This window comes from Pithys albifrons, chromosome 6, assembly GCF_047495875.1.
Source record: "Pithys albifrons albifrons isolate INPA30051 chromosome 6, PitAlb_v1, whole genome shotgun sequence".
Lineage (NCBI taxonomy): Eukaryota > Metazoa > Chordata > Aves > Passeriformes > Thamnophilidae > Pithys > Pithys albifrons.
In genome coordinates this window covers 51,176,726-51,203,607 of record NC_092463.1, presented here as the reverse complement: position 1 = coordinate 51,203,607, position 26,882 = coordinate 51,176,726, and the positions used below count along the sequence as shown (strand labels likewise).

Here is a 26,882-nt window from a genome sequence, read left to right as displayed (position 1 = left end):
GGCGCTTGAAAATGGCAAGACTTATTGATGAAGTAAGATCCCCCAAGTAAGAGAACTCACTGTACGTAGGATCATAAATCATTTCTTTTCTATAGCTATTTAAGGTGTGTACATATGTACAGGCCTCATTCAGGTGTGCTATAATGCCTTGCAAAGAATAGTCAAATAGTCTAATGCTTAAAATCAGTAATTTTTTTTAATTCTTCAGGTTGTATGGATTATACTAGCAAGTAACTGCCTAAAAGAAGATCTTACAAAATATAGCTGCAAATATGTGTTCCAGCTATAGTGACGGGACACATCACACTTAGTTTTATACCACAGTGAGCTGTGATGGTGCATGTCTAGCAAGGAAGAACCATGATGTCACAGCTGGATTTTGCGGTTACAAAGTGTTGATATTCTGTAGCCTGACTTTTAAGAACCTAAGCTTATAGGAATCTGACAGATACTTCCTGTGGGACATTCTGGCCATGTTTAGTAGAGAGAAGCTGAATAAAATCAAACTCCTCTCCCAGTCTTTAAAGTCTGAACGGGGACCTCCTTTACTTTTGAGCAGTCAGTCCCTTTGTGACCCTGGAATTTGTCTCATTACTGTGATTCCAGAGGGTGTTGCTTTAATATTTAGATATCATTAAACAATGAGGGTCATATATTTTGGTAGTTCACATAACCACACTGTTGGCATTTGTAATCATTCTCCATTTGCCATGTGTATGCAGCTTTAATCACTGTTTTGAACCAATGAAAGATCATGTTACGTTTTCAACAGCAGAAGTTAAATCCAAAAGGGATGCTTTTTTAGTCTATTCCTGCATGCTCCCATAACATTTAATTGAAGACAATAATTTCTTCTCTTAGGTATTGCCTCATGTGATTACAACTTCAGAATATGTGATTTGTTCATTTCCTTTCTAGCCTTCTCCTGCTCTGAAAACTTCTCCTATCAGCCTTGTATAGCTGCCTGCGAGATTCCAGATAGTTGCCAGAATAACGAGGTTGCTACTCTGGACCCAGACTCCTGCTCAGTGTTGACAGAAGGCTGTGTCTGTGCTGGAAGGACCATCCTTCACCGAACTCAGACTGCTATCTGTATTCCTGAAGAAAAATGTGGTATATTTGGATGTGATTTTCTTCTTTATTATCTGCAATTTGGTGATCAGATACTTCATTGTTATTAAGCTGAGTTTTGTTTTGATGCTGTGTGGGTTCTGCATATGTCATTCAGTTGGGGATTCTAGATATTCAGCAAACATTAATTGTATAGGCAAGCATACAATTTTGCTCACCTTCTCTCAGCTGAACGGTGCTCTTCAAAATGGAAGTCTTTGCTCTTGTTTAGGCATTCTAGTATCCTAAGTGTTAGTTTGACCTCCTTTTCTCTTAGTTTGACACGTGTGAAATACAGAAATAACTTGTTTTCAGGTCATTGCTTTAAAAACAAAGGATTGGATTGGGATTTTAAGTGACTGGCATTGCAGTGGAGACACAAAACAAAGTGGAGGCCCAGATCATCTGGAGGGTACTGAGTGTCTTGCTTTCTCACACCAACTCAGTCTCAGTCTGTTACTTCTTTCACTTTTTTGTAGGGTGATGGAGATAGGAATGGATAGGTGATGGAATTTTAACACTTCATAGATCCACACTCACCATGGAAAAAAGTGGTTGTCCAAATTTGAAGTAAAAAATAATTGTTTTCTGTTGTCCTGATCTAGCTTGTACAGACAGCTCAGGAACACCTCATGCAGTGGGTGAGCTCTGGAATACTTCTTTGAGTGGATGCTGTATGCAAAAATGTGTTGGCATTGAGACTATCATTCCAGTGGAGTACAACTGTTCAGAGACCCATAGTGTGGAATGTCAGCGATTTGCAGAAGTGGCCTTGCATGTTCCTGGTGATCAGATGTGTTGTCCTCATAAGATCTGTAGTAAGTATTCCTTAATGATTATGAATACTGCCACTGTAATATGCACATATGTTTTCTCTGTTTGTGTTCCTGTTTGTCCTGGGTTGAGCTGGCAAAACACCAACTGTCCAAGACAGAGTGAAAGGGTTCTTCCTCCCCCCAGCCAGCTAAGGGAAGAGAAGAGGGAGAGGGAAAAAAACTTCAGAACCAGGTTTATGCTGAAACTAACTACATGTATTTATACAGAAAAGAGAAAACTAAGAGAGAACTACAATATAACACACACTTACACAAGTTACATACATATAACAAGGCATAACTTCCCGCTCCACAATTAATACAAAGCAAAGTCTATTACACTAGATCTGTAAGTACTCTGAGACACACATAGCAAGAAACAGAAAGAGTAACAACAAAAATGTTTCTACTTCCCTGAATGCAAACAAAATGCAAGCAGAGGCAACAGTGCCAGGGCCTAGCATAGTAGAGGAGCTGCCAGATGTCTTTCTCTTAGTGCAGCCATGATGGAACTAACCAAGCCACTCCCACACACTGGATTTTACACCCTTTGAGATGATGTAGTATGGTATGGAATACAATATTATTGGCTGGAAGAAGTCAGCTGTTAGCTAGCTCAGCCCAGCTTAAATCAGCTGACAATCCTAGGCCTAGCTGTACTTTAAAGCCTAATTTAGGCCCACCTGCCTAAACCCATAACACTGTTACACCTCCTAATTTTGAAGCAAGTGGAAATTGGTTTTGTTTGAATTAACAGATTACATAGAAAATTGTACAAACTTTGTATTGTTTAGCTCAATATCCAGTTAAGTTTTGGGGTAGAGGAAGAGGTACGTATGAAGATTAAAAGGTCTAAAATAGCACTATGTTTAATTGAATATGAATTGTCTTTTTCTCAACTGTAAAGGTTGCTGTATTATTTTTAAAATCCAAATACAAGCAAAAGATAGAAGTAATTCTGAGAAAAAATGATCTGGTGATTGTTTATCAAATTTACAAAGTGAGCAGTAAAAAATGATAGGAAAGCTTTTTTTCTTTAAATCCATACTTAAGCTTAGAAGGCCCATCTTCAAAAAGAAATTGCATGCAGTTTCCATGTTTTGATCATCAGGTATGATGTTGCAGTGAGTTTTCCCCAGGAATTTATTTAATTCTCATGAGGACTCAACTCTAAGGTTGCCTCCATGAAGAGTGTTGAAAATGATGACACTTCTAAATGTTGCTTCAAGTTTTTTTGCTAGTTCACTGTGGTTTCATTTGCATGTTGTTATTTGGAGATTTGGGGTATCTAACCTGCAAATACAGCTTGTCACTGCTCTACTCAACTTAAAAATGCATATTTTAGAAGACTTTTGTTTGTTTTTTCCCTTATATACAACAGTTTGTAATCAGACTCTCTGTGAATCCCTAATCCCTAAGTGTAATGCCTTGGAGAAGTTGGTCGCTTACTACAGTGAAGAATCCTGTTGTCCCAGATATGTTTGTGGTAGGTTTCTTTTGAAAAGGTAAAAAAGTTCACTCTGTAAAAAACATTCAGTAAGTGAAATAGATCAACTTAGATGCACAAAGGTAGTTAGTGTAGATGGCATTGTTAGTATGGCCATTTACAAAATTTGCTTTAATCTGAAAGCATGGGGTTGGTCTGTGCCTCAATGTGGGGGTCAACTCAGCAAGTCTGTGGACCCCCTAATGTTTGAGGAATTGATATAGAGCAGGTCAGAGTGTATTCTTGAATGAAAGCAGTTTGCAGCATGCCCTTAAAGGGGAAGAAACCACCTGCAGAATGCAGGAGACCTTTTGGCCAGTAGAATGCTTCCATGTATGCTTGGCTGAGCTGACTGACCAATTATGGGATGACACGGTGTGGGAGAAAGTAGATAAAAGTAAAGTTGTAACTAAGAATAAAGTCCTTTATCCTCGATGTAAGCTTTCTGATCTAACTGCTGCCTGAGTTGTCTCTGCCTCCTCGACCGCTGCTAATCTACCTTCCCTCAACAAAGGGTGACACCCACACCTCAATTTGAGCAGATACAATGGAGTCTTGTGTTTAATGGTCAGGCAAGAATGTCTTTGCTCTCTTGTGATACAAGGTAAAAGTTTTTTCCAAAGCAGCTTGTAGTATCCCTCTGCTCTGCACTGCCTTTCTTAGGGATACAGCATAACAAAGGAGGAATGCTGAGCATCATATAAAGAAATACATCTGTTGTACTTTTTCAGAATGTGATCCAGAAAAATGTGAACCAGTGGAGCAGATGCCAAGCTGTCAAGATGATCAAACACTAATTGCTGCTCGTGTGGAGAATACCTGCTGCATTTCCTATATATGTGGTACAGTAGCCTGACTGTATAACTGTGGTTTTGCATACGCAGTATTATTTATTATTATCTTGCCAATTAGGGCCCCTTGTATTTCCTTTAACTCTCCCAACATAGTAAGACTTGAAAGTGGTTAAAACAATGGGCATTAATTTTACAAAACATCAGAAACGGCAAGGACCATGAAGAGTCACAGAACAGCTTTGTGCTACTGAGTAGTATTCCTGGGTAATGTAGAGGAATGGTGGTGGAGTCCATGGATGAGGGGATTCAGGGCTTTTGAGAGTCTGTCCACATACAATGTGTGAACTAACCACATGAATATTTTACCTAAAAGATGAATGAAGTTATATATGCTTTTACTCCCTATATCCTGCTGTATCAAATGTTTGCCTAATCGATGACAAATATCCCATATGACAGTATTATGCAAATTTACTCAGTTCTTTTAGTATTTGACCTTTAATGACTTAATTTAATAATAAAATTTCACTTTTGGCATTAGTATAGGAGCTCCAATCTTAACATACAATTGTTTTCTGTCTAATAATGGGATAATCAGGTTCTATTGAGTTTATTTTTGCACAGATGTCTATGATTCAAAGGCCCAATTGCTTTGATTAGCACTTCCATGTGCAAAAATTTGAGTTTTAATAGAAAACATGAATTAAACTTCTGTTATTTACAGTAATTGGAATTACCTTGATCCCATGTTAGCAGTGTGCTCTGTTTGGCTCTTCTCACTGTCTGCAGAGCATCCTTCTGACTCCTTTTTGATAAAATGAGTCTTTGCACTGTACATATTGAAAAGTACCTGTTGTGGTTTTCATACATATTCAAGTGGGAGGATAACAATGAGATCACAGGAGATGCCCTTTATTTGGGATCAAAGATTCCAGAAAACCACAGTGGACCTAGTAGGAGAGAAAACCTAGCAAAATTTTTTGTAACAGAAAAGGGAGGGAAAATTGTGTTTGCTCACAATGTATTCATTCTTTCTAGCAGGGGACAAACAAAAAGGCAGACTGCTCTGTAAATTAGCCTCTTGTATAGGGACTGTAAAGAATGAATGCAGAGTGCCTCTGTTCTCTTTCATATGCATCTGCGATGAACTTACGGGAAAGTTTTCTAGGGAGTAGTAAAATTTCTTCGTATGTTTTAGATTTAAATAATTTTTTCTCCAGCATGTGGGGCTTGCTCTGATCAAATACCCAGATGTCAAGAAGGAGAAGTTCTTATTGTGGATGGCAATACTACTGACAGGTGTTGCCCTACATACCAATGTAGTAAGTTTGATTTGGTTTTGGTATTCTAAACAATAGAGAACATGTAAAATTTTGTAGTGCCAAAGATGGTAGATTAGAAATACGTCTCCACATGTGCATACAAGTATGCTATCATTCCAGTCCTGACAAATAATCTTTACTTTTAAAGCTTCATGTGTGTAAAGCATTATCTGAATATCTGTATCATGGAGACAAATGAGTAATTTCAGGCCTCAAATTCTGGATTTTTAAAAGCTATTTAAATATTTGCTTGGACTATTTGTACTCATGTTACCATCACCTGATACATAACAATTAAATTTCTATTGTTAGTTTTTCTGAGGAAGATGTTTTCTAAAGGTATTTATTATAAGCAATTTATTATATCTTGATTCATATTTTCATTCATCAGAACATGACAACCCTGTGTTTATTGAACTTTCTTCTCTTTTAGTTTGTGAAATACATCGTTGTCCTGAGTTCAAATGTATGCTAGGCATGTCTTTGGTGGAGGTGTGGAGCCCTGAGAAGTGCTGCCCCTTTCGGACATGCGGTAAAATCACTGGTTTTCATTATAGCTGCCTTAGACAATAAGACACTGACAACAGCTGTGGCCTCTTTTGAGTCTGTTTTCAGTCAGCCATACCACTGTGATCTGCTTGTGGACAAATGATATAGAAAATTCATTTCATGGTACAGACTTCCAAATCTGCCTGGTTTGATTTTTGTTTCTTCACAAGGTTGAATAGCATCCTGAAGAATTTGCTGTCCAAACTGGGTGATTTCTCATACCGTAAAATTTGTAAGAGTTTGTGTTGAGTTTGCATGGCAAGGTTTTGGTGGGGGCTACAGAGGTGGCTTCTGTGAGGAGCTGCCAAAAGCTTTCCCCATGTCCAAGACAGCCAATCACAGCCAGCTCCAAGACAGATCCACTGCTGGGCAAAGCCAAGCCCATCTGTGATGGTGGTAGCACCTCTGGGATATTGTATTTAGGAATGGGGAAAAGTTGCTGCATGACTGCAACTGCAGCCGAAGAGAAGAGTGAGAATATGTGAGAGAAAGAGCCCTGCAGGCACCAAGGTTAGTGCAGAAGGAGGGGGTGGTGGTCCTTCAGGTGCCAGAGCAGAGATTCCCCTGCGGACCATGGTGAGGTGGCTGTGCCCTGCAGCCCATGGAGGCCCCTGGGAATGCAGAGAACCATCTGAAGCCCTTGCAGGTCCCCTATCAGAGCAGGTGGATGCCTGAAGGAGGCTGTGATCCCATGGAAAGCCTGTGGTGAACCAGGATCCTGACTGGACCTGTAGCACCGTGGAGAGAGGAGCAGGATTGCTGGCAGGACTTGTGACCTCATGCGGGGGGGACACACACTGGAACAGCCTGTTCCTGAAGGACTGCACCCCATGGAAGGAACCCATGCTGGAGCAGTTTAAGAACTGCAGCCCGTGGGAAGGACTCACTTTGGAGAAGTTCATGGAGAACTGTCTACCATGAGAGTGGCTCTCCATGCTAGATCAGGGGAAAAGAGTGAGTAGTCCTCCCCCTAAGGAGGAAGTAAAGACAAAGACAACGTGTAATGAACTCACTGCAACCCCCATTACCCATCTTCCTGCACTGCAGGTGGGGAGGAGGTAGAATGAATCAGGAGTAAAATTACGCACAACAAGAAGGGAGGAATGATGGGAAGGTATTTTTAAAGTCTGGCTTTATTTCTCATGATCCTATTCTGATTTAGTTGGTACGAAATTCAGTTATTTCCGCAAGCTGAGCCTGTTTTGCCTATGATGCTACTTGGTGTGTGGTCTCTCCCTGGCCTTATCTTGACCCATGAGCCTTTTGATACATTTTCTCTCCCCTATCCATTTGAGGAGGGCAGTGGCAGGGCAGATTTGGTGGGCACCTGGCATCCAGCCAGGGTCAACCCACCACAGTTACTAAATTATTTTTGTCTATTAAAAAAAGAAGTTAGGTTCACAGGTCAGAAATTTTTCAGTTTATAAAGACTATAGCATATATATCATACATCTCTATGATGCCTTAAACACAATTCTCCATGAGTTTATATTGATTGTAATGATTTTCACCACTGCAAGGAAGCTGGCAGCTAGAATGGCCATTATTTTCTTAATGTTCAGATGAACTGCAGTTGAGATAATGCTTTCGATTGTTGTAATAGATAAAGGTGGCCAGAGTTGCTGGTGTTAGTTTTCAGAACAGAGTAGACATCAGACTTGATTCTGAACTTCCCAGATGGGTATGTTTCAAGAACTTCTTCAGTGATCTGAAGTTTCTGTTCTATCTGGTGCTCTATTTTACTGGCGTATAACTTGCTAAACTACTGTTTCTGTTATTGTATTTTGTTTTAGAATGTGCCTGTGAGACAATCCCCAAACCTCAGTGCAATCTGGTATGAAATTTATCTGCTTTTCAGTATTCTTTTATTAATTTCCTAATAAAGCTGTTTATCAGCATCTTACTGATAGTTTTATAGGTGAAATACGAAATGCCGCGTAATTATGTTTTGTTTTGTTTGTTTTTTTTTTAATTGCTTCAGAATAAGTTACATCCATTTTTAAGAAGCCAGTTAAGTCTGAATACCTTGTAGAACAACATGACTATATAGTATTGGTATTTTTGGAGTTTATTACCTTAACCCGCCCCAGTGTACTGGTAGAATGGAACTGCCTTTGTTGACCCAAGGATAAAATTTTTGTTTTGAAATACTAGAATCAAATGCTTTAACGCATCAGTATTTTGTTAAAATCATTTGTTGTGGTCATATGCTAACATATAGCATGCGCTTAGACTGCTAACTAAGCAGAACTTTTAAACTGTATTTTACTGTGACTTGTTCTGCATTGCAAATGTGCTTATCAGCATTCATGGTTAGGTTCTCAATCAGTACTAGTTGTGCTTTGATTTTGCTTGTCACTGTTTTACCCAGAAAATAATACTGCTATGAGAATAATTTATTAAAACTATAATTTGGGGTCCTAGGAAGAAACTGGAAAAAGTACTCATTTTTTTAGAAAGAAAATTAAAAATTATTTGTAAGGTGAGGTTGTTGTTAGTACTTTCATTTCTTAGCTGAAGAAACTTGGATATAAGGAACCAGGACTTGCATAAATATAGGAGAAAAATCTTTCCGTGCCTACACAGAAACAATAAAAGGTAAAATGAAAAAGTTTATCTGTGCTGTTGTCATACTATTTATATCCATTAAGTTATTCTATGAAAGAATACACTCCACACTATGTGGAAATTTTTGTACAAAGGCAGGCCATTGCATTTCATTATTGGCCTGCCTGAGTGTTTTCTGTCCTAAATGTCTGGTGTACTGAGTGAAAAAAATCCCTTTTGGTTATTACTACTAAATTAAATGTCTCTGTGGGTGATGAAAGTGGATTCAAAATAGGTTTCTGGGAGCAAGAGTCCTGAACTTCTGAAGGAAAGTACAAGTTCTGAAGGAAAGTTGTTTAAAAGGAAGAGATCACATAGATAAGAAAACATTGTAATTTCATTTTCTTTTTTTTTTCTGCTTTTGTACTCATAGGGGCAAAGACTTCAGCTAGATGAACAATTTCAGAACAGTACAGAAAATATCTGTAACTGCGTGAAGTACAAATGTGGTAAGTTAGAAAATAATTCAAAGAAGGTAAATTAGGAATTAAACATCAGCTGTTCACTTTGAATATGGCACCATGAAGAAAAGAACTAACTGATGGAATTCAGAAATAGTGTAAGAAAAGGCAGGAAAATAGGGCTCCTCAGTAAATATTTGGTTGATTATGTCTTGTCCTTCTATTAGTTTGTGCAGCAAGAGGTTTGTGCAGGGAAATGGCAGACAGTTTTAGGATAGTTGAGTGGTGCTGGCTAAGCAGTCTGCATTTTCCTGAGCTGGAGCAAGGACTCCAGCTAGAACCTAGAACACACACTAAATGTCCACATGTAGAAAAGTCCCACTAACCCTTATGAGACTACTCAGGAGCTGTAGACATGCTTACATGTTCTACAAGATCAGGAATATCATTCAGCACAATGTGAGTTCATCTTAAAGCATGGCAAATGGTGTCTGGGGAGACTCAGAGTAAAAATAGTTCCTGGTGAGCTCCCAGCTGGCCAGTAGAGTTGGGATTGTCCTTACCTAGATTTCTACAATAAATATGTATAATTCTGAGCTAATTATCCTCTGTGCCCTCAGTGATCAGTGGGGAGAAACAGACATTTCTCAGGTATGTTTCCTATCCTGAAGTAGTCTCACGAAACAAAGCTGTAGAAGAAGACTGTGCCATCATTGAAGTGTAAAAGCTAGCAGTGTATTATATGCTTACTTAGATTTCATGAATGGTTATATGTGAAGTAATTTGGTAATTGTAATAAAGCATCAGACTACTATTAACAGTTCATATTTGAAAATGTGACTCATAATTCCTAAAGAGGTAGAGTAGCTTTTTTTCATTCCTGTTTTACAGTTCAAAACATTTTTAATGGAGTTTTGATACCAAGCTGATTGTCCTGACCATGCTGTTTGTGTTTTCTTGTAGTGAGAGACAAAGTTTGCCTGAGTAATGAGAGAGGTGTGCTGCTTCCTGGACAGAGAATAGTGGAACACAGTGCAGATGGAAATTGCCATGTTTCTTATTGTACAAATGTGATCGATCCCTCCACTAAATACTACCGAATAAACACGTCTTCAGTAGACTGTGCTGTCAAGTGCAAAGCTGTAAGAAATTCAGAAATTTAAACGTAGATTGTGACTGGTAGTTTTAATTACATTGTGGTGGGTTCTGTTGAGTACAGCCATAGGAACAAGTTGGAAAGGGTAGCTAGGAGATCTCCCTCTAATGATGTGCTGCCACCCTTCTGGTGGAAGCTTATAAAAGTCTCACTTCCCTGTTTCCTCCCCTGTGTAAATTGTATACAAACTAATGTATATAGCAACTGTCTCCTTGGGTTAGTAGCATTCTGCTTCCTTGCATCCCCACAGAACTTCAGCTCCATTAGGTGCAAGCTGGTGCAAATTCCTGGCAGACACTATCTTGACAAGAACTGGAAAGACAGTAATTATAAATAGAAGAAAAATTCTAAAAGCAGTGAAAACAGCTTTATAAAATACGCAAATATTACATTGTCTTTTCACAAGACAATTATCATGGGAATATTATAGAGATTATTTTTTCTAATTTTGTACTTACTGATGTCTAATGTGTAAAAAGTCAAAATTTTTAGTGTTTCTTGAAGTAAGCTGTCACTTATATCTGAAAATGTTAGAAAGACCAGTTCATTCTCTCACAGTTGGAACTTCTCCCTATTTACTTCAGTTCAGAACAAAGATATTTTATGAAAGCTTCATGAATGTACAGTGTGTACAAATGTAAGTTACGCAGTTTTGGAAGTTATTTTAAAAATATCTCTGAAAGCAGATATGTGAAAATAAATCCACTTGTTACAGTAATAAAATGTTGAGCTACAAGATGGTCTCATAGAAGGAGTAATCTGTTTGATTTTGGCAGAACCAAGTCTATCAGCCTCCAAAAGATTTAACTACTTGCTGTGGCAGCTGCAAGAACTTGTCTTGTCTCCACACTTTCAGCAATGGCACAGTTTCCAGTTTCAAGGTGAGTTTTATTCCCTCAAAATATTTAGAATTTAAAAAATTACAAATACTGTACACATGTTGCCATATAAAATGTGCAAAAAGACCTTTATTTTGCCACATACTAGGAATAGTTTTGCATGTACACATTAGTTTCTGGGAGAGACAAACATAGAGCTGTCAATAAAAGTATAAGAGATTTTGATATACATCAGAGAATTATAATGGATTCAACTATTTTAGAACCTGCTTAACTTTATATATTGGTAGACTTCCAAATTTGTTATTTAAACAGAACTTTAACATGCATCTAAATTGTATTTAGCTGTATTACTGCTGATTCATGCAAGATCACATTCATTTAAATTGTTTTATAAATACTTGTGATACTGTTTTTGCTGAGTTGCTGAATAAAGTTTGTTTCACAATTTTTACAGCCTGGTACTGTTTGGATTTCAAACTGTATCAGATATGAATGCACTAACACAGCAATAGGACCAGTTCTGGTTTCCTCTGCAGTTGGCTGCCCACCCTTTAATGAAACTGAATGTGTGAAGGTCAGTGTGCAATACATTGTTTGCATTTCAGATGTGTTTTATGTTGGTGTGAAAAGATTAACACTGACAAAAAATGCTTTTACCTTAAGAAGGGAGAAAATTTATGTTCTTGCAATTCCTGCATTTTTGCCTGGCAATTTAAAGGTAAAAAGTTGTAACTAAACACATAAAATGTGCCACCAGTCAGCTCAGTTACAAACCTGGAGACACCTCTTCTTATTCTTGGATTTTTATTTTATGTTATTTTTTAATAGAGGCTTGTAATACCAAACTAGTCTTCATACAGTTGTGTGAACTTGGATTTTTTTCTGGGCTGGATTTGTCTTTTCTGACTGACTTTCTGTGTATGAAAACTGACCAGTATCAAGCTGATTTAAGTCAGCAGAATGGTCAAAAACATAGCAGAAAAGGAAAGATTCTCTGAAAATCAGGTGCATCTTTTCTGTAGTGACACATAAGGTTTTATGGATTAGTTTTGGAGAAAAAAGAAATGTTCTATTTGAATTTTCAAAATGAGATTAAGTGCCAGGAAATGTAGGCAAGGAATAATTAATCTCTGTAATTCCACATTTACATGTGGATGGGAACGTACTTTTTCGCTTGATGAATGATGCCACACAAGCAGGGAAGAGTCCTGAAGGAGCTGTGTGGCTGCAGTTCTTCCTTGCAGGTAACAATGTGCTGGTTCTGCAAAGAGGCTCAGTTACACAGCTGGTAAAAGGCTTTCTGCTGTTCTAGGCAAACAAAAAAGTTAAGGCAGAGGGAGAGATTAGCATGGCTTTAGATACTGAAGTGGATATCAAAAATTGAACTCTCCTTCAATGCAATCCTGAGAAAACTTTTAAAGTAGCTACAGGTATTCTTACTACAGTATTCTGGGGAGTGCTTATTGCTACAGCACTGAAGGCAGATATGGATCTTCACTATGGGGAGTGAGTGGCTTCCCATTCAGGTGAGATTTTTTCCTGCTCTGAAGTCAGATTCAGGCTTTTGTGATTGTCAGTATGGCCTCTACAAGAAGTCAGGGTTTTATTCTAATACCATGTGATGGAGTCAGACTTAACAATCATTCCCTCTTCAAATGTAGGAGCTATTTTGTTAGCTGGTAATGTGTAGTGGCATTTAGGGACAACTACCTGTGCTAAAATTGTAAAGGCAGCTAATTTACAGCCATACCTTCATCCTTTCACCAAAATGCTGCATTTGCCTGAGTAACGATGTAGAAATTTATATGGAAGTTACTTTTAAAAGCGGAAATATATGGGAATGAATGTTCAAAAAAATCAAGTTTTTTCCCTTTTATTTCTCTCTTCATCAGGTTGGAGGCTATGTTGTGCCATTCTTAGAAGGATGCTGCAAAACATGTAAGTGATTAATGATATTTCTTGTTTTTACCTTAGAAATAACGTGGACATTTTCCTGCCTAAAAGCTTGATTCACTGATCTCAAAGGCTATGGTTTTCCCAGTTTTACTCATATGACTAGCACTGAAACTAGTGCAGTTAAATAAAAAGGAAATATTTTAACATTGAAGCATCTACTACACTGACAGTGATTCTGGCTGGTCAAGTCACTAAAATTCCCACCCTTGAGTATTTTGTGTTTTTCATGTAAAACTTCTCAAAATACTAGTATAATAAAAGGTACTGTGTTTTAGAAGGCACCTTAAAACCTGCTTCATCTACATTGACATCTTTAGTTTTGGTAGAAATGAAGATTGATCTGTGTAGTTTTTAAGTTAATGTTGTAAATAATGAACAGATTGTAGTATAGTAATAGGTAGACATAGTTCAGAAACTTTCAGGAATTATCTTTTGAAAGATTTTGCAATCAAAAAAATCCCCCCTTACCTAATTACTAGTGTATGGTTTGGACACCAATAAAACCTCCAACAACCCAGAATAAAAATTACCTACAAATATACTATTTATTCATAGGAATCAAGAGCTAAGTACACTTGTTTTTTTCTTAACACACTGGTACATAGCTAAAACATTTAGACTGATTTCATGAAGAACGTAGCCTGAGGCAGACACTTAACCAGATGAACTTAAACTCAAATACTTGAAGTTGACAGTGCTAAAAGCAATTGAAAAGGAGATTTTTGTACTCGGCAGTATCATACTGTCTTTAAAAACATGCAGAATTCTGACTTAATTTGCAAAGTGGCTAAAATAGTGACCTAACGGTGTGGGAGAGAGATGGAGCAAACTGCAGGTACTTCCTGCTGAGTGGGATGGAACTTTCACAATCGTTACTGCCACCTCTGGGTATAAGTTGCCAACAGGGAGGTACCTTTTGGTGTTATTCATCCTACTTATTCATATTCATATTACATTTTGTACTAAAAAGTATTTTGAAACTGTGGAAGATTCATCTGGGGTTTTCTTCTCCTCCAGCTGTAAGGGAATGGTAATTTATCTTCATGTTTTTTCACTCTGGTGGACCTGTGTTTCAAGCACTTGTCCTAGTTCTGTAGCTCGTTCTCCATAGGCTCTCCAGCATCAGTTTTTTATCATCTGACATTACCCTTCAATGCCCTGGCCCCCAAATAAGCCAGCTTCTGAAAGATTTAGTAGGACAGTTAAACATCCATTAAGCTATTTTTCAGCAGAGCAAAAGATCTTGCTACTACTTAAAAAAAGTTCATAACCACCTCTTTAACTATTAAAGACAAAAGTAAGTTATTAGTCTGGGCCATGCATAACAAAGTAAAATTAAACTCTTGAAGAACCCAGTGACTTTTGAGGTGCATTTGCAAGTAGATTCCTAGAGTTTTGATTTCATATCTTTTTGTAGAACAACACAGTACCTCTGTGAATCACATAAATTCATTCTGACTCCAGATAAATCTGCTACCATGAGAGCTGTTAGTTGTAATTGTGTGAGCTATTTCATGAGAAGGATTTTCAAGTTTTATTGGTTTGTTTTGAAGTACTTTACCATTAGAAATAATTGTAATTTTTTTTTGTTTTTAGTTTTAATTGGTATTTGAAAATTAAGACCCAGGAGTTCCCTCAAAACCTGGAGAGGTTTTACAAATGATGCTGCTGAGAGGAAATTATACTATTTCTTTGTTATAGCCCCAAAGAGTACATTAAATTCAGGAAAGAAGACTGGCTTCATTATACCAATGTAGATCATTTTCTTCCCAATTTTCACATGAGGCTTAGCAATGCAAGTAATGCCTGGACACGGTCCTGAGCTGCTGGCACAGTGAACCCTGCTTAGACAAGGGGGAACCAGATGACCTCCAGATGTCCTTTCCAGCCTTAGCCGTTCTGTGATCCTGTAATACAGAGATATTTTAAAGTTGAATTCTGTTTTCAGATATGCCAAAATCTAGTAACTCCCAAATGTTTTCTTATTATATGCCTCTGTAAAATGTGCTCTGTTCAATGTGTAATATTCTTACCAGGTTCTTCAGTGTCAGTGTTCCTCCCATTCCCTGTTAGCCCAGTCACTCCTACAGCCTATGCTGGCTGTCACACAGGTACATTTTCCTCAAATAAGTAGGACCAACCCAAACAGCATCATTGTTGATTTCCAACAATGTACTCCCTGATAGGAGCATCAGACTTCAAGCTACCCAATTATGCCAAAAGCTGCAGTGTAGTGTAACTGCTCATGGTTCAGAGTGGCTCACATCTTGGTTTTGGTTTGTTTTTCTCATTTTGCACTGTGTGGGCGGTGCATTGTTGTTAGCCAACAATGTACTGTTGATAGTAAGCACTTGTGTAGTCTTTCGCTTGCTGCATGTGTAAAGTTGCTGTGCTTGAAAAAATAAACTGATTCCATCATGTTTACACTGCTGTAGAACATAGAGACTGGTGCCTTTGCTTGTTAAAGCTATACCATGTGAGCAACATTTTTGCAGATGATGTCTCATACTTCCAGTGCCATAGACAATAGAAGCAAGTAATTGCTTGCCCATCCATACTCAGGACAGTATACTGAAAATAGCAGTGTTTACTCCATGGAAATTGAAGATTAGCTTTGTTCTTTTTCATGGAGGATGTTAATTCTTTGAATTGTACCATGGTATGAATGCATTTGTTTCGGCATTTATTTTGTGGAAACAACTCTCTATATTTTTCTGAGAGAAATGATGTTCACTGTAATTTTGTATATCACTGAGTGACAAATATTCATGAAATCTCTTATGACTCTAGGACTACTAAACTGAAATCTGTATTTCTCTTTCATATTGAATGTCACTTTAAGTGACAACAGTGTTAGAAGTCAACCTAAAAACCAAGCAAGGATTTTCAACCATACAGATGGTGAAAAAGAATCTAATAAGACATGTATAAAATGCTCACATGCTTTTTAAGGTTGTTCATGGAAAAGTATATTGTGTTGTAAAGCTCATAAAAAGCCACTGGACATTAACGTGCATGCATGAAAATACACTATGTATTTATTTTTTTATGAGATATGATGTACTTTCACTGCAGCCTGGGTGAAATCATAGTCCCAGCTGCACTGAATTCTCCACCCTACACACCATGTATAACATAAAAGAAGAAGGAACCATGAAAAGAACTGTGAAAACATGAAATAATGGTGAGTTTTTTGTTTTTCAAGAGCCATTAATTTTTTCTTCACTTCTCAAATTGCTTTTTTCCCTAAGCAAATATAAATCAATGACAGCCAAGCAGTAGCCAACCATTTATATTTTTGTTTTTATTTGTTCCCATTTGCTGTCCTTTCTTTTATAGTCTAAAAAGTCTGCTGTGTCTAAAAACAGTAGCAGGCTTATATCATTAAAAAAAAAAGGGAAAAGCAACAAAGAAAATCCCAACCAATCAAAAAAAAACCCCCCAAAAACCCCCAAAAAATTGCTTCTCTTTTAGAAGCAATGTTACTGGTTTGACAGTGTTTAGAGCAGGGAACTGAACATTGCACATAAAGATGTAATAAAACTGTGTCCCAGTTCAGTACTGGGTATTTGTCAAACTGATGAATGCTTTAGTGCCCTTGCTTTTCTAACAGTAGTCACCTTTTGCCAGCATCTTTGGATTTCTTAGCTGAAAGTAAATGCAGCTCTATAAATGGAGAGTCATGGGGGATCAATGTGCATAAAATCTGCTGTGAAAGAGCGGAAGCTGTTATAATGGAATGGGCTGTTCATTTCCCTTACAGATCTGCAATGTGATGTGGTTTCTCCAGCATGGAGTGGATCATCCTAAAAAGATACTGGATACTGTGCTTCCTGAGCTGCTACGATGGAACTTTATACTGAACATCTTTCTTTTTCTTCAAATGTTCAGGATTCCCTTCTTGGATGAAGTTTAACTCTTCATTTAATTCCATGATTTCTTGTTATCTTTTTTATGTAATTCACGTACTTTGTAAATTAAAGAGTTACGGTTGTTCACTAGTGTTCTTTTATTTAATGAAAACATAATAAAAACAAAATGCAAACCCCTCTGAAGCCTTGTTCTTCATCACATTCTGCTGTTACATATTCATTTTAAACTTTTCTTATACCATTGGAATGCAATTGCTGCTATCAAAGTTTGTTGCAGGAATTTTGTAGAAAATGCACTTTATGCATTATTAGCAAGTCTTCTCACAGGAGTGGTTGATCAATTTTACAAAATTTTTTGAAAACAGCCTCTTTAAAGGCTTCTAAATGATGAATGAACCTTTTAGAATTGTTATTAAAGGTATAAGGATAAGGATACTTTAATGCATGAAATAGAATAGTTCTAAAAGTGATTCAATGTATAGCTAATGTCATTTCACCAAAGTTTTGTATGTGCAGTGATATATTGGGTATTTTCTTGTTTGTGTCTCTTGACTTTATAAAATGTTCAGCAATGTTCTTGTCTCTGCAATGTTTAGAATTTTGAGCTGATATTTTTCAATCTATGCCCATTTTTCAGGTAAGGAAGATGGAAAATTCTGTAAGAAGGTGACTGTTAGGATGACTATCCGCAAGAACGACTGCAGGAGTAATACACCAGTAAGTAAATAACCATTGCAATGTCTTTTAATAGACAGGAAAAAAAATATGAGAAATAAAAAGACGGAAGAAAGGCAACCCAAATTCCACAAGGCTCTTGTCTCCATCTCTCTGTACCAGAGACAGAGATTTCTGAGTTTCATAGAGCTGTTTTAATGTTTCCCTCCATTCTCAGCAATCATCTTCCCAAATAATAAAAAGGAGGCTGTTATTTCTGGTTTTCTATGCATTTGGGTGTATGTTGATTTAATGCAAATCCAAGGTCTCATTTCACCCTATAACGCAATTATTATATGCAAATTAACTTCAATATAACTGAATCTTGCTCCTGATATTCCACAGTTAAAATGGCTGCAGATGTGTGTAATTTTCCATCTGCCTGGGGAAAGTATTTAAATACCAGCTTCATGAAGAAAGGAATCTTGAGTCCTGAAAGCTTTTTTTAGACAGCAGCATGAACATACTGTAAAACGTGAAGGAAGAATGAGGCACTATCGAAGGATTTACTGTTGAAGGACACCAACAACGTCCTGCTGGGCAGTGAGACTGTGAGCAGCAGCAAAGGTGCAGACAGACGTCTCATATGAGATGTGTAAGAGCGCCTGGAAAAGCTGTAATAAAAGAGTGTAGGGGAACAGCTGTAACCTCTAAAATGACTCTAAGAGTACATTTTGTAGAGTAAGCCATTGAGCAGCCAGGACATTTAGTCTCAGTGTCTCATTGACCAGAAACACAAATCTTAACTGTTAAATTTGAAAAAAATTATCAATTTCTGTGATTATTTTTTCTCTTACAGTCTGTACTACAGTTTTGGTATCATTACTAGTAATTCCTCATGGCTTTCCAAATAATTCGTTCTTTTATTCCTCCTTACTGTTACCAGTATAGCAACAATGCATCAGTGTATCACTGAAATGAATACTGTAGAGAGTTGTGGACAGAACATTTGGTGCTATGTTCAAGTCAAGATTGTTATGAATACTTTAAAATTCAAAACCGGAATTGTTCTTTGTGTCTTTTAATAGGCAAAACCTGTCACTGAAGTTGACAGAAAAGGCATCATTGATATCAGTTAAGAAAAAAATTGAGACCTATCTGGGCTATGTACCTCAGAGCTTATTTTCAGATGTAATGAGATTTCAAAAGGGGCTAGAGGAAATACCTCTACATTTTTCATTGCTTTGCCATTGCATTTGGGTGCCTAACGTCTTTGGGCTTTCTTGAGAACTCCTAACTATCCTAGCTGCTCCAATTTTCTAATTATTCATTGTGTTTGTTACCAGGTGAACATTGTTTCATGTGACGGGAAGTGCCCATCTGCAAGCATTTACAACTATAACATCAACACCTACGCAAGGTTCTGCAAGTGCTGCAGGGAGCTTGGGCTGCAAAGACGGACTGTGCAATTGTACTGCACCAGTAACTCAACCTGGGTCAGCTATTCAATCCAAGAGCCCACAGATTGTTCTTGTCAATGGTCTTAAAGAAAGCCTGAAAGGAAAGAAAACAGCAAGCCCAGCTGTTCCTAGCATAACATATTTTTAATAGTTCCTCTATTAAAAATACAGTAGTCAATCCCCTCAATGACACCAGTTTCATGCAAAAGAGAGCACAAATGCTTCTGGACTCTTCTAAATTTTTGAAAAACGGCTTTTCATCATTTTTATTGTGACTTGTCTTCATTTTTATTAATAGGGATTGTTTAAGGGTTCTTGTGATATGTGCCAACTGAAAAGGTGATTTACATTAGCGACACCTCAAGAGAAAGAGCACCATCTGTTTTGTTCTGGAAGGCTGGCCCACTCTTTGTCAAGCACCCATTCCTGTTTTAAATCATTGACCAATTTACCTGGCAATAGCCACTATTTTGAATGCATTGCAATTGTGCAAATATGTTCAGTGTCTATTAAAAAAAATTGTTTGGACTACATGAGAAGAATTTTCAGTTTAAATCATATTTCTCTTGCTAAGTAGAGCACATGTAAGAGATTGATATAAAGATTTTTTTTTAATCATGGAAATATTATCAATACTGATAATCATGTAATATTCCCTGGTAATAATTGTGGTTTTTCTAGTGTATTTTATATTGTAGTGAAAAACATTATGGTAAGCATGTAGTTTATGGAATAGATTGGCTGGTTTTAGATTATCTAGATTAGTCAATAGTAGTTACTTTATCTTTCTGCTAAACAATATGACATAAACTGAAAATGCACAGATTTAAAACCTGAAAACAATTTTACATTCCTTTGTATAGACGTACCTTAAATGAAAGCATTCATCTTACAAAATGAACCATACTTAACTTGTTTCTTTAGGAGAATGAACATTGTTTAACACTAATTTTAAAGATGTGCAAGTTCGTTAGGAAAAAGAAAATGAGGATTATGTATCTCTCAAAAAACCCCAAAATTGAAAATCTTTGTCACCTGTATAGTAGAATGTAACTTCTTATGACAAGTGCTTGAAATGAAAAATGTACTATTGTGAGGTTTGAAATTTCAAAAGCAATTTTGCTTATGAATTTGAAATAGTAGCATAAATTTTTTCTCCTCTAAGCTAATATTTTTGTTCTGTTCCTTTTCAACAAATGCCACTGAGATTCAGCAAAAAATTCAGTAACTTTCATTTTGTAGATTAAACTTGTAGATAGCATGCAGTGATACACTTGAAATCCTGTAATAGAAAGTAGATCTCAGCAAGTCTTTAAAAGCTTCTTGTCTGCAGAAAATTCAAAGAAAAATATGTTGTTCAAATAAATCATGAACATTTTTGATATTAATTTTGTATACTGTACATTTCATTCTTACAATAATAAAAAACAGGAAGCCTTATTTTGTTACAATTGATTTTTCTATCATTGCTCAAGCAACTTACTGTCATGTTTACAACACACAGTGTTTACTAATTTTTTTTTAGCAATGCACATAGCTAATTTTAGGGTTTATTGCATATATACATCAGGAAGGATGTAGTAGTATGGCCGGAGGAAGACCAGTATAGGGGTTTTTGAAAATCTACATATTTTTCTGATTTCATCACAATTCAAGGTGTAACAACACAACCCTGGAATTGTCAGATAGACTGTCCTGGAAAAATGGGAAAAAAGAAGGCAAATTTCTGCACATTTCCTTTCCACATTTTTTTCCTAAACTGACACTCAGGATTGACTGCAATAAGTAGGCACTGTTTGAGTGGGCATTTTATTAGAGTCTATTTGTTGTGTAGTGATGATCACTCTTCAGTACTTCGGGCCAAATAAGTCTTTAAAGTCCAACTATTGTAGGTGCAGTCTCTACCCACTTCACAGGACGTGTTCCTTGTCAAAGTCACCTTTTACATAGCAAGAAAGGACAGAATTTGGGAGAAGTGCATCCTTTGGAAAACCAGGAAAAAAAGCTAAATACTTGAACTCAAGTGCCTAAAATTCAAGCTTTGGCATTTGCAAATGTCAGGTTCAGCCTCCCTTAGTTTACCAGCTGGCAGATGCCATCCTAGAGGGTAGAAATTAATAAAAAGAGACGTTTCTTTTGCTCTCAATCAAGACAGTATTTTCTGTGAAGTGCCAGCCACCATGCAGGACAGGGTTAGAGCAGGAGTCAGGCCAGCCACCATGCTTCCCTCAGCTGCAGCATGGTTCCTCCTCTTGTCACTTGAGCAGAGAGTTCATTTTTTCCAGCTGCTCCAGGCAGTAACTCTGAAAACCATTTGAGATGCAAACTTTCAACTCCTGATTGAAGAGCAAAGTTAGTACTGGTAGAAAGAGTAGAAAGTAGACTGTACTGTGCTGTATTCAGTAACTGTAATCAATCACTGCTGGTGCTTTTACTTCAGGAGTAAAATAATAAACATCATGTCAAGTCCCTACTTCTGATTCTGAAAACTTTAGGCTTATGCTGAGAGAAACCAGGGGAAAGATTTGAACTCCCTATGGCTTGGTAGGGGAAGATACTATTATCCCTACTCCTGTGTTAAATTCTTTCACGAGTCCTTAGCCTATCTGTGGTTGTTCACAGCCACCCAGGCCCTTACCATTATTTACCTTGCACGCCACTTGCACAAAGAAGCTCAGCTAGAAAAAGATTGAGCGTTATTTGTACATCCACACTTTCAGAAACCAAAGGGACCTCAGTGTGGGTTTCATCTGGCTCTTCCATGCTGGAGATACTGGGACTGTTAACAATGACTGAGTAGTAAAACAATTTTCTTTTTTACTAAGCCTTTTGCTTGAAACTGAATTTCTTGAATCTGAGTCCTCTTACTTTTCTTTGCAAGTCTCAGAATTTTACTCCACCCTAAGGGCTGTGTTCTCCACGCGTGTGTTTGCATACATGGAGTTTCTTCACAACAGAGGTTTCTAATGTAGGTGTAGAAATGTCACAGGTTTGTACCTTCTTAAATCTAGGATTTGAAATCTTTCTAATCCTGGACTTTTTCCTATATTTGAATAAAATGTTTAGTATCTGAGTATGAAAACATTGTTTGTTTGTTATGGTGCTGATTGCTCATTGTCATCTCCTTTAAAATACACTTTATTTGCATTACCTCAAGCAAGCTTACCTAACCTTGATTTGCAGGAAAATACAAGCAATTTGGCAGTTGAAGTCTTGAGTACTATGGATATTGGCCCTTAAGAAAGGTGTTTAAAATGAAATATAATTATATTAATTGTGCTAACTAAATGCTCACTGTCTGGCTTATTAGTACATGATCTGGATTCAGGATAACTGTCTCTTGAGTAATGTTTCCTCTAATTAGTGATAGCGCTGCTTGGTGGTCTGGTAAGTTAATCTGAAATAGTGGCATCTGCTGGTCTACAGTTTAATGTGAACTATTAGTCACAAGCTAAATAACTTATGCCCCCTGATGCCAAAGGGGTTTTTGTTCTGATTTTCACATTTTGTAGATTTTAGGAACACAGTAGTTGTAGATTTTTAGAGGGTTAATATTTCTAACAGTTTAAGTTTAATGCCTTTCTATCACTACCCCTGTCCCAGAACAGGGAGCTTAAATTCCTTTAGTTAATTAATCTTGTTTAGACTCCTTTCCAAGGTAGAGCTGAAGGATATCAGAAGGCCTACAAAACTAAACATAAACATAGGTCAGAGTGACCCAAAAGCCAGAACTGGATGAACTCCAAGAGACCTTTTTGTGCCTGAGGAAGAGGAGTTGATGAAGACAGAGGGTCTTGATGACCCCAGACCCAATTCCAGGGGTTGGACCAGGGGTGGAACCGGGGCTGGACTGAGAAATGTGTAAAGCAATGATTGGAGGGATCTTATTATAAAAGCCATGGAAACTAGAACTGGGGTACATGCATGTCATCTTGTATTCCTGTGGGCTGTAGGCCCTGTGTTATTAAAGGACCTTTACTTTTTATCTTACCCTACACTAACGTGCTCGAAGTCCTGTTTTTGGGGGAAAGGGTCACTCACGGCATCACCCCTCAGACTGCTCCCAACTATGCAGTCCATGAAGTCAGATCAAAATAATTCAAAATATTTTGCCCTTGCTCTTATCTTGGCCCATACCACCACCTCTCCCCAGTGTAAGCGGCTATGAATAATTAAAATGAGGTAACAGCTGCTATGCAGATGGTGATTTTTTTGAAAAATCCCCTCTTAGTGGGATGAAGATGTCTAACCCCTTTAGAAATAGTACCTGACAGACTGGGATCAAGTCTGCTTTCTGTATGGACTTGTGAGGCTGTGTCAGGTCACATTAGCTGTTTGAAATGCAGGTGACTAAATTAATGTAGATGTCCATGCTTCATCACCAAAGAAAGAGTTGTGCATCCAAAGAGTGACTCAGCCCATGCTAAAATAAGTGTCTAAGATCCATGTAATGAATCATCCTCCGTATGTATCGTCATTCTTCTTCACTGTGGAGAGAACCTGGATGGAAAGATGTGGTTAGGCTTCTTGCTTTTGGGTTATTAAAATTAGCTGGAATGAAATTCACCTTTAATGGTTAAAGATATATCCACAGGCTTAAAAATCAGTACTCTGATAATGATTATGGCATCTCTTATCTGACCATAGGAGGTGATTAATGGTAATACATGGTTTGCATGAAGCGGAATGGAACATTGTCTTGTATGGCTTTTCCTGTATGTCCCTAAGTAGACTTATTTTGTATGACAGCTATAAAACTATCCCTGTGTCTCTAGAACTGAAGACAGACCATCACCGTTAGCCAAATCTTCAAGATGGAAAAGTACAACTGAATTTGCAAAGATGTGGTGTGTTTATTTCCATGATAATCTGCTATTTTACCTGGAAAATATCTATAAGGTGAGTGAATTTCAAAATATTTCTGTTTTATAGATGTTTTATTGCGTAGATTTTGGCTTGAGTCTTGCAGGTGATTTATGATCTTGCTTTCTGAACTTTTGGCTTCGAAGGTCTTTAAAGTAACGTGATTCTTTAGAAAATTATGAAACCACCATGCGAAACATCTTTTGTGCTTTAGCTTTTTAGATTGTCTAGAGTTGAGTCTGAAGTGACAGAGAGGTTTTTCAATACGCGGGCCTTTCGTGACTCATTTTCTTTTACGCAGTTGCCTAGGGGCAGATTCTGACCTCAGTAACTCTGCTCAAAAAGACATCAGATTTGGTGTTTGTTTTTTCTCAGAAGCGATATTAGTTCATGAATTGAATATGTGAGGTTTGTCCAATGTGTGCTTTGTGTAGTCAATATTTGGGAAATATATGTAGATATACTGATGGACTATCAAATGCTGGAATAGCAACATCTCCCATGTCTTATGAATTGTGAAAATCCCTTTCAATTGTAATTGGTAGGAATCGATTTCACAGGCCCAGTGAGGAAACGCATGGTTTCACAGTTGCATGGGTTTCAGTTCACAGGAGAGGAATGGGCCCTGGCTGTTGGTACCATTTATTGATTGCACAGGTTCACCACAACCCTTTTAAAAGCCATGTCTGCAGGGAGCAAGAGTGCACTGGGAAGGATTTCGCTGATGCAGTGTTGACGCTCAGTTTGGTAAATAGCTCCCCCTCACCACTACTTGTTTCAGGCTCTACAGCTGGAAATCCCTTTGGCCTTTCCCTGTGCTATTGTTTAAAATAGTGGTTGTTTAAAAGCATTTTTCCACTACCAGTCTGACAAGATTGCAGTACTTCTACCCAGGGCAGGACCAGCTCTGTGGAGAAAAGAGGACAAGTTCACATTGCAGTCCTACTTATATATATTCCTGGAATTACAAGTATGAAAACTTTTTAGAAGTAGGACTAACAAAAGGGCTGGCTTAAAATATAAGTAAATACCTATTGTATCTACTTGGGGCAACTTTGAATGGCAAAACCTCTCCACCTTTGGTTGAAATCCCTAAAAATATTAAAAATGTTTTTCTGACAACCTCCTTATTTTCAAACATTCAGTTAAAATACCAATATGTGAGATCCTTACTCTCATCCTTTTCATTTTGACTATGGAAGAGGGGTAGAAAGGAGATGAGGGATGAGATTTTTAATGAAAACATTTAGAAGTTTTTCTCTTCACTTGGGACTCACCAGCCCAATTCTCATGAAGTTGTTACACAGAGGGAGATGAGAATCAATACTTGAGGGTGCCTATTGTGAGTTTCAGCATTAGAGAGGGAGAGGGGAAAAGCCCCTTCCCTGATAATGAAGGAAACCTGACGTTCTGTGGTTACACTGATAGCAATAGGCTTGAGTGCAGCCCTTGGTGCAGAATTAATATGGATTTTCCAAATGTATCCAGTCCCCTCCTCCTGTGTATTTTGTGGAGTTGACAGAAAAAGGTCAGAGCAAGCTGAGGAGGCAGGAGCTGAAAGCTGTTGCTCTCTTCCCCAGCAAATGCCTGTGGGATGTTTGATGAAGGGTTCTGTAAATTATTTCAGGTTGGGATGTGTTGTCCATGCTTTCTCAGGACTGCAATTTAGGACTTGTCTGTAGGCGGTGAGGGAGATGCAGCTGCTGCACAGGACCACAAAGTTCATCCTGTGTTGACCACGAAACTTTGGGCTGTCCACCAAAATGAAGAGTTACAGACGACAGTTAATAGAAGGATTTCTGTGTTATTACAGTATTAGGAACCGGTACGTACTTGTTTATTATTTAAATAAGAAGAAATATTCTGCAAGCTTGTATTTAATGGAAAAAATTGCAAATACTGCTCTGCTTTAAAAACAAAGTTTGATCACTTTTAAATTATTTTAATTATATTTTTATAGTAATTACCCTCCTATCTTCTTCATGTGTTGTGGAACTAAAGGAAAAGTGTGGGGTCTTCAGATAGCTCTATTAATGGGAATCTTGTAATTACCTATAATCAACATGAAATGAAAGAAAATATAACCGAGTGCCCTATAAATACTGTACTTAAGATGATACATTGAAGAAAATTCGCAGCACTGTTGCACATTTGTTTCTCAACTCCATGACCAGGACACAGGGAAGAGAAAGAAGCATTTTTAGCTTTAGATTTGGCCATATTGTAGCACTTCCAGATCTTCTGTCAACACTGGCATGAAGTTGCATTCATTTAAAAATGCACAACCTTTTTAAATATCCATCTGTTATATAAATAAAAATAATGCATCCTTATATTTTTAAGGCATGCTAATCCTTCATAGCCACGGTCTAATTATCAAATGATTTCATGCTACCCTGGTGGCAGGCAACATCCAGACCACTGAACACTTGCTATAGATCTCTCATTAAATCCCTCTTGCACAGTTTCATTCATAAATTTATCATGGCTTTTAAAACAAAATAGTTTGATACTTATACAGCAATATCAAATAAGAGCAGTGTGTTTTCAGAAAGCAGCATTTTTCAGATGCTCCACTTCATGCATGACTGAATAATTGGTGACAAACTCCATTATTGCTGCCTTTTACCTTGAGTGGAAGCTGTTCTGCTTGTTGTAGTCAAAGATGAAGTTACCTGGGTGTAGCCTCTCCATTCCTTTGTGGAGCTTGAATATGCTGCTCTCTATACCAAGCTTCATTTTGACAACAGGTGTCCTAAGTTGTGTATCAGCATTCCTGATCCACACCCTGCTCTATTCTGGCTACCTTGAAGTTAGCACAGAAGTGCTGAGATGCTCATGGCTCTTGCCTTCTCTAGTGTTCTTCCAGCACTGCCCTGTGTCTGCTCCCAAGGGAGATATGATGCCTTAGAGCTTTGGAAACGTGTCACATTAAGGTTGGAGAGCCAAAATCCAGGTAAAATTGTGTGTGTGTGTGTGTGTTGTTACATTATTA

General features: G+C 37.6%; 1 protein-coding gene across 1 annotated transcript in view; it reads left to right on the top strand.

Moving 5' to 3' along the window:
* Positions 1 to 19,111, top strand: part of OTOG (otogelin) — an 88,558-nt gene extending 69,447 nt beyond the window's left edge. Inside the window, exons 37-50 of the mRNA XM_071559502.1 lie at positions 919 to 1,113; positions 1,716 to 1,928; positions 3,307 to 3,411; positions 4,143 to 4,253; positions 5,426 to 5,527; positions 5,961 to 6,059; positions 7,870 to 7,910; positions 9,057 to 9,132; positions 10,048 to 10,226; positions 11,017 to 11,121; positions 11,537 to 11,656; positions 12,975 to 13,020; positions 17,548 to 17,627; positions 18,911 to 19,111. Coding sequence (XP_071415603.1) covers positions 919 to 1,113; positions 1,716 to 1,928; positions 3,307 to 3,411; positions 4,143 to 4,253; positions 5,426 to 5,527; positions 5,961 to 6,059; positions 7,870 to 7,910; positions 9,057 to 9,132; positions 10,048 to 10,226; positions 11,017 to 11,121; positions 11,537 to 11,656; positions 12,975 to 13,020; positions 17,548 to 17,627; positions 18,911 to 19,111 — 1,673 coding nt within the window. The remainder of the gene's footprint in view (positions 1 to 918; positions 1,114 to 1,715; positions 1,929 to 3,306; positions 3,412 to 4,142; positions 4,254 to 5,425; positions 5,528 to 5,960; positions 6,060 to 7,869; positions 7,911 to 9,056; positions 9,133 to 10,047; positions 10,227 to 11,016; positions 11,122 to 11,536; positions 11,657 to 12,974; positions 13,021 to 17,547; positions 17,628 to 18,910) is intronic.
* The last annotated feature ends 7,771 nt before the right edge of the window (positions 19,112 to 26,882 follow it).